This window comes from Hyperoodon ampullatus, assembly GCF_949752795.1.
Source record: "Hyperoodon ampullatus genome assembly, chromosome: 18".
Lineage (NCBI taxonomy): Eukaryota > Metazoa > Chordata > Mammalia > Artiodactyla > Ziphiidae > Hyperoodon > Hyperoodon ampullatus.
This window is the reverse complement of record NC_136931.1, coordinates 4,614,913-4,628,159: the sequence shown is the minus strand read 5'-3', so window position 1 is coordinate 4,628,159 and position 13,247 is coordinate 4,614,913. Positions and strand designations below refer to the sequence as shown.

The window sequence follows — 13,247 nt, the reverse complement described above, 5'->3', positions numbered from 1 at the left end:
CCCTCCCGGCCGCCGCCATTGGCCGCGCGCGCCTCCGCCCTCGGCCTCGCACTTCCTGGCGGAGCCATGGCCGCGCACCCGGCCGGCCCACGGGCTCCGACGCCCGGGCCCCGCCGCCCCGACCGCCCGGACCGCCCGGCCCCGCCGCTCGGGATCCCCGCGCCGCGCCCGTAGCGCGCCCTCCCAGGTGGGCCTCCGCGCGCGCCCCTCTCCTGCCCGGGCCGAGAGCCGCGCGCCGTCCGGGGACCGGGGCGGGGGGCGGGCCTGCCTGGGAACGGTCCCCGGCCCCGCGAGCTGCGACCCGGTTCCGCCCCCGGGATCTCTTTGTGCTCGGGGGGTGGACCGCGGGGCCGGGGGCGAGCGGAGGGGCCGCCGCGGGGCCGGGGTTGGGGGATGGAGAGGGGGCCGCCGCCCCCGCAGGTGAGACAGGTGCGGCCTGTGCGGCCGGCCCGCGCGGCCCAGGTGAGTGACTGTCCTCGCGTCCCGCCGCGGGCGCTAGCCCCGGGCGCAACCCAGCTCCGCCTCCTCGCAGCCGGCTCGAGCCCGCCTTGGAGGCCGTGGTGCCGGCGGTTCCGCCAGGGGGTGCTGGGTCCGAGCGAGCTACAGAGGCGTCCCCGGAGACCCTGCCGGCGAGACCCGGGACGGGTGGGTGCCGGCGGGCGTCCGCGCCCACCTCCACGACGCTGTTTCCCCGAGCGCTGCGGTCGGGCACGTTCAGAGTCGAAACCCGGGGAAGGAGCCGGGAGAGGAGGCTCCCTGGGGACCCTCCCGTCCGGACGCGGCCTCGGTTCCCGTGTTTACTAAAAGACCTTTTACGCCTCACTGGGGATCGCCACCGTCCCTGCGTGTGGCTTTGACCCCTCACCTGCTTGCAGAAAGCACAGGAGGCAGCTGATACCTACACTCTTGTAGCAATGAGCCCCAGACCACTTGCCCGCAGACAAAAGGGAGCCTCCACAAGGGGATACTCTCTTTAGAAATCTTGGCCTAGAAAAGAAAGCTCTTAGCACTAAAGGCAGACCTGAGCCCTGGCTGGCTGCCTGCGGTGGTAGATACTGTCTGCTGTGTGACCTTGGGCGGGGCCGCACGGCCACCTGAGCCTGGGTGTCAGAAACGATGGTGGCACCTGTCTCAGAGGGTGAAGGTGAAACAAGGAAGTCAGGGGTGAGCAGTAGGTTGGATGCTGGTGTCCTTCTCTTCCCCCTCTGAGCCCCCCAGCATCCTAGGAGCAGACAGAAAGGACAGGGGTGGGGACAGCTGGTCTTTGTCACGAAGTTGCTAGTTTGTCGAGAGAAATCTAGTTGGCCCTTCCTTCCCCCCAGGGAGCTGGCAGGGTGGACTGTGCCTGGATTTGTCCCCCCACCCTCCGTGGGAGCGCTGGAGCCCCCTCTGTGTGTCCCTGATTATCTTGACACAGAGCCGACTCCTTGTCACATTGTTCCTTTTTAGCAAAGGCTGTGTGTTCAGTTGGTAACAAATAGACTCTTTTCAACTCCGCTAGCAGAGGGAAGAATTCCTCCTTAAACCCTCAGTCCCAGTATGTGACTTGTGCCCATATTGCTAGCTTAATCCTTCCTCTGTTTGCCCCCCATCCTCCGAGGTCCCCCCAAAGCCCGGCTCTGTGCTGTTAGTGGGTTGCTTGACTTTTCAAAGCTGGAAGAAACCTTAACATCCCCTGATACACCAGCCCAGTCCATAGATTCAACCATGAAGTCTACAGAGGTTAACTTGCTTGTTCAAGTTTATCCTGCATGTTCCAGCCGGGGCATGGGCTCCCCCTGCAGAGGTTTCCTGCCTGTGGGCATTTTTTTAATGGTCAAGTGAAATAGCCCAGGGATTGAGAGCAGGAAAGCCTCCTTAGGTCTGCTTCTTCCTGTGTGTGACGCTGGGCAAGTTACTTCCCCTCACTGCCATCAGCTTCTTCCTTTATAAACTGAGGATAATAATAGTGCTGTCCTGGTGGGCTTGTTGTGGGGATTAAATCAGTGAGACACAGAAAACACTTAAGACAGTGCCTGTGTTTAGAACGTATTTTTACTTGGTAGTCATCACTGCATCATATCCTTAACTTCATGAAATTTTAAAAGTATGAGATTCGTAAAGATTAGGCCACATTCTACCAGGCATCCCAGTGAAGGGCCCATGTCTGTCCAGTTTTGAAGCTGGACAGACTCAGGTTTGATTCCCAGCCATTCACTAGCTTTGTGACCTTGAGCTCAATATCCTCATCGATAAAATGGGTTAAGTGACATCAGCCCGGCCAAATAGTTGTGGGAGTTTAATGAGATAGCACATGTCAGCTTGGTTCCAGGGTCATAGTCTGGGTTCTGAAATGATAACTGTTGTCATTATAATCTTGATCTCTCGAAAAGGCCTAATTCAGCTCAAGCATCCAAAGGTAGGTACTTGTAGGAGGTGGGCTAAAAGACACGATGTTGTCGGATTTTAGGTGAAAAAGGAACCCTTATTAAATGTTCTGTCTGATTCTAACCCTCTGATTTTTCCAGCTCTCAGAGGAAGGGCGTTCTTTGTAGAACAGTTTTTTCTCCCTCTTTTCCTCCATGTGACTGTTTCGCTCTTGCTGTCACTGATACGCGCCAGCAGAGCCTGCGATTCATGAATGACCTCGAGTTATTACTACATGCTCAGAAGTCCTGTTCTTGTCGTAGGGCTGCGATCTTGTTTATGATGGAGGGAAGCCGGCAGACGCGAGTGTCTCGGCCGTACAAGATCAGCGAATCCTCAAAGGTCTGTGAATGGGTCGCTCGCCACCTGTGCACATTGCCAAAGAAGCATGAGATTTTTCTAATGAGCTCATTCTGATTGCACAGGCTGATTTTCTGTCCTTGGTGTTGGTGTTAATCTCCTTAGCACTGACTAGAGGTGGCACAGGCAAGGAGTGGAAAAATCGTAAAATCAGAGAGAGCAGGGGTTGGGGGGTGCGAGGGGTGTTAGCGACACAGCTTGACTCGTTTATCCCACACCTGGCATCTGCGGGACAGGGTGGACGCCGTGGGATTTCTGTTTCCACTTGGGGCTCAAAAACTCCAAGGCTGTGTCCATCGAGAAGCCAGTCCCCAACCTTATCGTGGGGGCAACACTTTGTGTACCTGGATGTTAAGGGCCCAGAGTCTTCCCCGGCCGTGACCTTCTGAGACCGTAGGAGCCAGTGTGGGTGGATTCTCCATGGCGAGGCTACCTACCTGTGGCACACTGACTACATCAGACTCACCCTGGGAGACGGGGAGGGAGCAGGTGTCTCATGAGAAGTGCATATGCCCAGCCGCACCCCAGACCTGCTAAGTTAAAATCTCAGAGCAGGACCTGCAAATCTATACCTTTAGCAAACTCCTCAGGTGACTTGGAGCAGCCCCTTTCCCCACAGCCGCTGTAGATGAGGTTTGGGGGGCCAGTTGGTGAGACTCTGTCCCAGTGTACACCTGTCTCTTTATGAACATTCATAACACCCTTTTCCTTCTTTAGTTTTTGTCTTTTATTTATTTTTTCGGCCGCACCGCAGCTTGTAGGATCTTAGTTCCCCGACCACGCATTGAGCCCTGGCCCTCGGCAGTGAAAGTGCAGAGTCCTAACCGCTGGACCGCCAGGGAATTTTCTTAAAGTGTCCTTTTTTGAAGATTAAATGTCATGTTTAGCTTAGATCATGCATTCTCCATGGGGCTGATATTGCTCACAAGGACATGAAATGGGTTCTTGGGGGTCTGGAAAGAATTTTACTCTTTTAAAGTATAAAGCTCTACGTATAATACACGCACAGATATATAGAATATATATCTTGCGTTAAAATGACATGGCAAGCTATTAGGAAAAAAATATCTTAAAAGCAGACTGAAAAAAAGATGAAGAAATACCATTTTAAATAAAGGGAGTTGGGAGCAGCCTGTAGATAAGAGGAGAAGAAGAGAGAACGAGGTTCGACAGATGTGTAAAAAAGAAAAACAGGGTGTAACTTTCAGGGGAGGTTGGTCCTCCTGAGAAATGCTCTCGTATTTCCATTTGAGTTGACTGAGAAGACTCTTGCCAAAGCCCGGCTTTATCTGCTGCGAAACCCCAGAAGGGTCTTGCTGCTGACTCAAAGGGGCTTTGTCTGGGAGCTTGGCTGCAGAGACAGCGTAGCTTTCTAAGTTCGACAGCACTAGAAATCTTTGTCCCTTCAAGCCAGATTCTGAGCTTGTCTCTCTCTGAATTGGAGCTTTTAGGAATAGGCTTCTCTGTCCCTTGGTTCGTTGTATTTATGTTCCTAACTCTTTATATTTAAAAAGTGCCCAAATCATAATGTACCCTTGATTTTCTAGACATTCAACACACCCAGTTAAAGAACATTATCAAACCCTTCCAGCCCCTACAATCAAGATAGCCACTTAGGGCTTCCCTGGTGGCGCAGTGGTTGAGAGTCTGCCTGCCGATGCAGGGGACACGGGTTCGTGCCCCGGTCCGGGAAGATCCCACATGCCGCGGAGTGGCTGGGCCCGTGAGCCATGGCCGCTGAGCCTGCGCGTCCAGAGCCTGTGCTCTGCAACAGGAGAGGCCACAACAGTGAGAGGCCCGCGTACCGCAAAAAAAAAAAAAAAAAAGACAGCCACTTGCCCAGCTTCCAGCCCTGCAGTTTTGCCTGCCCTTGAACTTATATAGATGGAGTCAGGGGTGGGTCCTCTGGGTGCCTGGCTCGTTACTCTTGTCACCCTGCTTCTGAGGTTCACCCTGGTTGCTGCATGTGGTGGTAGATCGTGCCCTTCTCAGAGCGGGTGGAGTCTTCCACCGTGTGGCTGCCGCTGTTCATTTATCTGCTCTAAAATGTGTTGATCTACTTTGATGCTGAATTCTTTTTTCTTCCTTAATTATTTATTTAGTTTGTTTATTTATTTATTTATTTATTTATTTGGCCATGACGCGCAGCTTGCAGGATCTTAGTTCCCCGACTGGGGATCGAACCCGTGCCCCCTGTAGTAGAATCACGGAGTCCTAACCACTGGACCACCAGGGGATTCCCTGAGTTCTTTTTTAATATAAGATACCCCATGCCTGCTTTCTGCCCAGTGTTAGATCCTGAGTTTCTTCACCTGATTAAGGTGCTAAAGTAAGAAACAAAGGAATGAACAGGGTTAATACCACTGGAGAATGTTGCAGGTCGGAGTTTCTAAATTATATGAAATGTTGCAACTCAGTTACTGATGCCAGTTTAATGTTGGGAAGTCACATTTGTCTGTTTTTAGTTTTGGTCTCTGCTGCTGTACTAAATAACCAGAAATGGGCTGTAGTCAGGACCCAAGTAAAGAATTAAACGTGCCTACTTAGCCTAGAGACCCAGCTGTAGAAACAGTGGGCGCCGTCTCCCCTGCCCTGGCTCAGTGCAGCAGGAGGCTCCCCTGGTAGCTGTCATCTGGGGCTCTCCCCAGTCCCCGCCCCTCCCTAGGGCTGTTTCCCTTTTCACGCGGTAGCCTGGGGGGGGGTGCCCCTATTTAAGTGGGGTAATTCCAGCACCCTCACCAGCTTGGAAACAACCAGGAGCCCGGGGTGGGCTGACAGCCCACCTGATGCCCCTCACTTGCTTCTCTGGGACCCTAGCCTTCACTATTACTCGGGAGCTTGCGGCTGTAGTGCCTTTTTCATTTCCTTCCTTCAGTCCGCACCCAAGAGGGTCCCCTAGCCAACATGTGTTGAAGCCCAGACCAGGCCAGCCTGGCTCTCTCTCTGAATAACCAGAATAGAGGGAGATACCTGTGTGTGGACCTACAAGAAACCATCCTGTCATGTAAGGTAGGAGAGCCTGGCTCTGTAAACCTGGAAGGGAAGGAAGCTTTAGGGAACGTCTGTCTGGTACCCTCAGAAGGTGAGGACGTTGCCCGAGACTGTTGCACAGACAGAGCGATTGATGTGGGAGTTGGCCGGACGGGGAAGAACCACGGGAAGTAAAGTGCCCCAATTACTAATGCATCGGAGGCGGTAAGGAGCAGATTTGGAAGGCAAGACAAATCCACCCCCCTGCCGTAGGACACGTGTTGAGGAGTAACCCAGCAGGACCTGTGCCCCAGTCACCCAGCTGCTCACACCTGCTGAGCCCTCACCCACCTGTCTTCCTTTCCACCACCACCTCCCCTGGGGCTTAACGCCCGCCCCGCCCCTTTCTCCTGAATCGCCCTGCTACCTAGTTGACATTTCTGAGTGGTCTGTTTTTCCATATGTTGAATTTTCTTGTTGTTTTTATAGGGAATAAATAAAGCAGTGTGAAATATCCTAATTAGTTCTTCCAGGGTATAGAAACCGTTGTCTGGGTCTGATTTTTCTTTGCATCTTCAAAAGCCCAGGGCAGGCAGATAACAGTCAAGCAATGTCCACCAACCTGAATGTATTGAATTAATTCCTATTAACTCTTCATATTAATTGATTCGTTAATTCCAGTGTAGCGTGGTGATGAAAGGTTTGGGCTCTGGGATCAGACCTAAGTTCAAATCCCAGCCCTGCCCCTCAGTCCCTGTGGGACTTTGGGCAAGTTCCTTAGTCTCTCTGAAGCTCACTTTTCCTCATCTGGAATAAGGGGGTTACAACTGACGTTCCGTTGGAGGGTTCCTGGGATGCTCAAATGAGAGTGTGCAAGCGAGTGCACAGCGCGGTCTGCGGCACATACGGCTCCCGGGAAAAGACGGCGTTCCTGCAATTTACGTACATTTTCTGGCAGTGACTGTTGAAGCCGTGTTTCTGAAAGTAAGATTCCCCAGAGCAGGTTAGTCTGGATATATTGCAGAGTCTCTGGGACCCTCTGCCTCCCTGGACTGGTCTCTGTAGCATAACTGTCGGCACCGCGACTCCGTGGGAACGGACGGTCACAGCTGCTGACTTTGCTCCCGCTCTCCTCGGGCCGGCTCTGGGCCATGTTCTGTCTCATGACCCCTTCCCCGCACCAGACCTGGGTGAGACCAGGAACCGAGGCTCATCTTCACTTGTGAGACCAGGAGCCGAGGCTCAGAGGCTGCTCGTGACTCACCCAGATCACACAGCTGCAGAGCAGTGGAGCTGGGGTTCCACCAGCTTCTGTCCGACTTGGGAGGCTACACCCCAGGCAACTTCACCCTCCCGATAGGACAGCGTTTTTGAACCTATGTGCCGTGACCCACACACACTAAGAAGGAAAGAGAGACAGGGAAGGAGGGAAGGAAGGAAACTTTGGGGAATTCTGTTTACAAAGAAGGAGGAGAGAGGGAAAACGAAACAAAGGGAAAAAGAAAGATTGAGTTAAAATTTTTATTTGTAGAGAAGGGAAGAAAGGAAATGTACAAATACGTATGCACACATACAGGGAAACACCCTGCTTTTCTGCGAGGTGGTCTGACACCTTGTTTCCTGTTCTCTCTCATTCCACTGTGTGTCAGTGCTGGTCGCGTAGCGCTAGCTGGGCCCCTGCGGTGTGGGGGCGGGTTGGCGGCCCCCTGCCCTCCTGACGCACGCTCTCCACCGCCACCGCAGGTGTACCGCTGGGCCGACCACTCGAGCACAGTGCTGCAGCGGCTGAACGAGCAGCGCCTGTGCGGCCTCTTCTGCGACGTGGTCCTGGTGGCCGACGAGCAGCGCGTGCCGGCCCACCGCAACCTGCTGGCCGTGTGCAGCGACTACTTCAACTCCATGTTCACCCTCGGCATGCGCGAGGCCTTCCAGAAGGAGGTGGAGCTGATCGGCGCCTCCTACATCGGGCTCAAGGCCGTGGTGGACTTCCTGTACGGCGGGGAGCTGGTGCTGGACGGTGGCAACATCGACTACGTCCTGGAGACGGCCCACCTGCTGCAGATCTGGACGGTGGTGGACTTCTGCTGCGAGTACCTGGAGCAGGAGGTGAGCGAGGACAACTACCTGTACCTGCAGGAGCTGGCCTCCATCTACAGCCTCAAGCGGCTGGACGCCTTCCTGGACGGCTTCATCCTCAGCCGCTTCGGCACGCTGTCCTTCACGCCCGACTTCCTGCAGAACGTGTCCGTGCAGAAGCTGTGCGCCTACCTGGGCAGCAGCCAGGTGCAGCGGGAGTGCGAGCACGACCTGCTGCAGGCGGCCCTGCAGTGGCTGACGCAGCGGCCCGAGCGCGAGGCCCACGCCTACCAGGTGCTGGAGAACATCCACTTCCCCCTCATCCCCAAGAACGACCTGCTGCACCGCGTCAAGCCGGCCGTGTGCTCACTGCTGCCCCGCGAGGCCAACTGCGAGGGCTTCATCGAGGAGGCTGTGCGCTACCACAACAGCCTGGCGGCCCAGCCGGTCATGCAGACCAAGCGCACGGCCCTCCGCACCACCCAGGAGTGCCTGCTGTTTGTGGGCGGCGAGGTTTCCGAGCGGTGTCTGGAGCTCAGCGACGACACCTGCTACCTGGACGCCCAGAGCGAGCAGTGGGTCAAGGAGACGCCCCTGCCGGCCCGGCGGAGCCACCACTGCGTCGCCGTGCTGGGGGGGTTCATCTTCATCGCCGGCGGCAGCTTCTCACGGGACAACGGAGGGGATGCGGCATCCAATCTTCTTTATAGGTATGACCCCCGCTGTAAACAGTGGATCAAGGTGAGATTAAAGCCAGATTATTTCTTTACTCTTGAGGACTTTTGATCTCCTTAACCTTAGCCTTGACTGCCCCCCACCCCCTTCTCTCGGGCCTTGACCACCACCCTGCTTCTGAACGAGGTGTGACGATAAAGTGACAAGCCACATCATTCCCCCTACCCCCCTGGTTGGGGGTGGTGAGGGCTGACCGGCCACCTTCTGCAGGGACGGTCGGTGTCCAGAGCATCGCCGTGCAGTGGAACTTTCTTCACCGACAGAACCGTTCTTCATCTGCGCCATCCAATACGGTAGCCACCAGCCATGTGTGGCAGTTGAGCACTTGAAACGCTGTGGGACTGAAGAACTGAGTCTTCCATTTTATTTCATTTTCACTAATTTACATCTGAGTGTAAATGGCCACAGGAGGCTGGTGGCTACCGTATTGGATGACACTGCTCTGGAAGATTGACCCACAGTTCTGACAACGTCCCCGTGTCTCAGAGTGTCCGCTCAGTTCCTCTTTGGGGCAGGTTTGGAGCTGGTCAAGGAGGCTACGAAGGCTCACACCTGGCAGGAGTCATGGCCCTTCAGCAGGTGTGGCAGCTGATTCCGGGACAGGCAGGTTTGGGCCCCAACTTGGCTAAATCGTAGCTAGGGGTTTCAGACCAGTTCCTTGCCCGCTCCAAGTTTCAGTTTCTCCCTCTGGGAACGGGTGGGGGGATGCTGACCTTCCAGGGTCGGTGGTTGTGGCTCACGTTGATTGGCACATGTGCTCCTTTCCTCCCAAGAACCAGATGGCCACCCATGAAAGTCTGTCTCAATCTTTATACTCACACCTCAGTCTTCTTACTTAACTCGGTGCTCTTCTGAGCTCAAGGCTCAGAAGGGACTTGGATGACCTTTTGATTTTATGCTCAAAACTCTAAAACCAAGGTGTAAGTCTTGCACTTGCACTAGCGGGAGGCTCCCAGCTTTGAAGCCCGTCCTCCAAACCTTCATAGCGGTCGCAGCCTGACATGGTCTCCTGCGGGACCGTGTTCATTCGTGTGTTCTGCTTGGATGATTTAAAAAAGAAAGAAAAAGGCTTGGGTCTTCCATTGCTAATTTTCTGTGGAGCACCACTTTCTGCCCATCAACACGGATGACAATCAGCATTAATTTTTCAAATATCTGATTGTGGGGGGTGAGGGGAGAGATGAACTTTTATATCAGGAAACCACCACATCAGCAGTTCTGCCCTGTGTGTGCTGCAGAATTCCAGTCCACAAGGTCGGCCAGGTGGCCAGACAGGTTTGGGGAAGTGAATTCTCCGTCCCCCTCTTGGGGATTCACGAGGTCTCGAGGGTCCTGGGGGCCCTGAGAAATCCCGCCTACAGAGCCCCCCTTTCTTCAAGTTTGGCTCCCTTCCCCAGGCTCATGTGGCCACCACCTCACCTTCCGGGGCTGTGCCTTCCATGGAGCATGTTTGGGGATGCGGTGCTGGATGTTGATGCTGACCCGAGTTTGGGGCAGGGAAGGTACAGGTGTCTCACCTCCGCAGGTGGCCTCCATGAACCAGCGCCGCGTGGATTTCTACTTGGCCTCCATTGAAGACATGCTGGTGGCCGTCGGCGGCCGGAATGAGAATGGAGCTCTCTCGTCGGTAGAGACCTACAGTCCCAAGACCGACTCCTGGTCCTATGTAGCCGGCTTGCCAAGGTGATTGGGGTTTTGTGGCGGAGCCTACAGACATGGAGGCTTTGGGGTTACAGTTGAGCCCACCTCCCTTTCTGGATATTTTGGCCTTCCGGTTCCAGGAAGAATCTCCTGGCTTGTAAATAACAGCGTGGGGAGCGGAGGGCGTGGTTGTCAGGGTGCCTGTTCTGGGCCATCGGAGTGCCCGTGCCACCTCTGCCACTGAGACAAACATCCCTCTGTTTCTGAATCTCTTCACTTCCTGAGTTTCGAGGAAATGAGTGCTGAGTTCAGAGAGTGAGAGGTTTACTGAAAATCCCTCTGACTTTGGGCAGGAGGAGTACAGAGGGTGAGGGTTCCCTATCCTCCATCTGACTCCAGCAAGTGTCTTCACCCCACACTCTCTCTTTTTCCTCATCTGTAAAGGGGATGTGATGTCAGTACCACCCTGTCGAGGTGTCCATTCACTGCATTTGTTATCGTCACGGGCTTAGCAGAGGTGCCTGCCATTTCTTTGAGCAGCTCCCTGTAGTAGAAGCTGCCCGGCTCCTCTAGTCCCCGCCCCTCCCCCACCCCACAGTAACTACCACCTTCAGGTAAAGGTTCCAAGAAGCCGATGAAGTAACACCTGGACACCTGTGGATAAGATGATTGGACAGTCATGATAGTAGCTGTTGATCACCACGTGCCAGCCTGGGCCATGTGCTTGATGTGATGAGTCCCTTGATATCCACAGTGATCCAGTGGGGTGGGTAATAACCCATGTCATTGATTACCCAAACCTGAATGACCGTGAACGGAGAGCTCACCGTATAAATCCTGACCGTGTCCTGGGCAAACCAAGACCTGTGTTCCCCCAGGTTCAGGTCTTGTGTACCATCCCACTTTACGGATGGAGAAGTGAGGCTTAATTACATAAGAGTATCTGCCACTGTCACTTTCTCTAGGCCAGCCGGGGTGGTTTGTGTACCTTAAGTGCGACAGCAACCCTATCGTTATTTTTTCTAAGTGGACCATCCATGTCCAGAGTTGGAGTAAACATAATCCACGATGCTGCCGTCGTTAGGGCATGCATGCCCCACATTTGTTCCGTTTGCTTACTCATACCTTTTTTCATTCATTGACTGACTTGTGTAATGAGACCTCCACGAGCCCACAGCCCAACCCAGGAGTCGAAGACGTTGAACGGTAGCCCACCTGCCTGGGACCCATTTGCCCCGTGTGCGCTTCTCCCATCCGCTTGCTTCCCGCCTCCAGCTAAGGAATCACCGTCCTGAATGTCGTGACGCCATTCCCTTTTTGTTCCACCTTTGTGTGCACTTTTTTTGCTGTTGGTAATTTCTTCTCTGTCTTTATATAGATCTCATTTTTTAGAGTGATTTTAGGTGTAGAGAAAATTGAGCAGAAAGTACAGAGGTTCCCACGCGCACCCAGCTCCCCCCGTTGCAGTAACTGGTACATCATTTCCAGCTAATGCACCAAAGTCGATACATTCGCTTTAACTAAGCTCTAGTTTACATTAGGCTCCCTCTCGGGGTTGTGCATTCTGCGGTTCTGACACGTGTAGGATGATGCGTATCCATGACTACAGTGTCGTACAGAATAGTCCCAGTGCCCGAAGGATCCCTCGAGCTCCGTCTTTTCGTCTCCCCCTGCTTCCCCTGAACCGCTGGCAGCCACTGGTACTTACTGTCCCGTTAGGGCTGACTTTTCCAGACTGTCCTGTACTTGGAGCTGCACTTTGTTGCAGGCCCTGCTTGATGTGTGATGGGACCAGGGCCACACGTGGGCCTCAGTAGCGTAGCGTTTCTGGCCCTAATGAGACAGGTGCAGTCTTGTGATGATGCCCACTTCTCAGACGGGCAGAGAGAGGGCAGAGCTGGGATTCTGGCCCAGGCGATCCGGCTGCAGAGCTGCCTGTGTGTCACCGCCCTGCTCCATCTGTCACCCCCTCCCATCCTCACCACCCCCTCAGAGGGCAGCTTGTCCCCATTTTGCCGAGGAGAAGACCGGGTCCCCGGCTCACAGAGGCCCAGCCTGTGCAGCACTGAGCTCCCCCTCTGTCTCTGTCGGTCCGTCCATCCATCTGTCTCTCCACAGGTTCACGTACGGCCACGCGGGCACCATCTACAAAGACTTCGTGTACATCTCGGGGGGCCACGACTACCAGATCGGCCCCTACCGCAAGAACCTGCTGTGCTACGACCACCGGACAGACGTGTGGGAAGAACGGCGGCCCATGACCACGGCGCGTGGCTGGCACAGCATGTGCAGCCTGGGGGACAGCATCTACTCCATCGGCGGCAGCGACGACAGCCTCGAGTCCATGGAGCGCTTCGACGTGCTGGGCGTGGAGGCCTACAGCCCGCAGTGCAACCAGTGGACCCGCGTGGCACCACTGCTGCACGCCAACAGCGAGTCGGGGGTGGCCGTGTGGGAGGGCCGCATCTACATCCTGGGCGGCTACAGCTGGGAGAACACGGCCTTCTCCAAGACGGTCCAGGTGTACGACCGCGAGAAGGACAAGTGGAGCAAGGGCACCGACCTGCCCAAGGCCATCGCCGGCGTGTCCGCCTGCGTGTGCGCCCTGAAGCCACGGCTGGAGGACAAGAAGAAGAAGGGCAAGGGCAAGCGGCCCCAGGACCGCGGCCAGTGACCCCGCCGCCGCCGCCACCTCCGGCACGTCTGGAGACCAGCAGCCACGTGGTGGAATCCCGGAACCATTATCAACGACTTAGCAGCTTTTTTTACTTTTATGATTCTTGGTATTTCTATGATATCACAGTAACCGATTAAATATTCTGTATGACTTGACATACTATCTTGCTCGAATAATTAAAGCGGGGCCCAGGCAGCAGCGACCCCCTGTGTCTGTGCAGGGCTGCTTCCCACGTTGCGAACCCCCATGGGTGACCCCCCCGACCGTCCCCCAGAGAGCAGCCAGGGCAGGGGTGACGCAGAAATTTTCCTATCGAAACGAAGGGCTGCGGTGGGACATGGCAGACTCCCTGGTCCACGCCTCCCCACACCTGGCTGAGCTT

The 13,247-nt window shown here is 55.0% G+C and overlaps 1 protein-coding gene across 1 annotated transcript; it reads left to right on the top strand.

The window, feature by feature from the left end:
• The first annotated feature begins 6,905 nt into the window (after window positions 1-6,905).
• Window positions 6,906-13,020, top strand: KLHL36 (kelch like family member 36). The gene is made up of 3 exons (XM_079723780.1): window positions 6,906-8,553; window positions 10,073-10,230; window positions 12,307-13,020. The coding sequence occupies exons 1-3, from the start codon at window positions 7,285-7,287 to the stop codon at window positions 12,860-12,862; spliced, it is 1,983 nt and encodes a 660-aa protein (XP_079579906.1). The 5' UTR covers window positions 6,906-7,284; the 3' UTR covers window positions 12,863-13,020.
• Window positions 13,021-13,247: the final 227 nt, after the last annotated feature.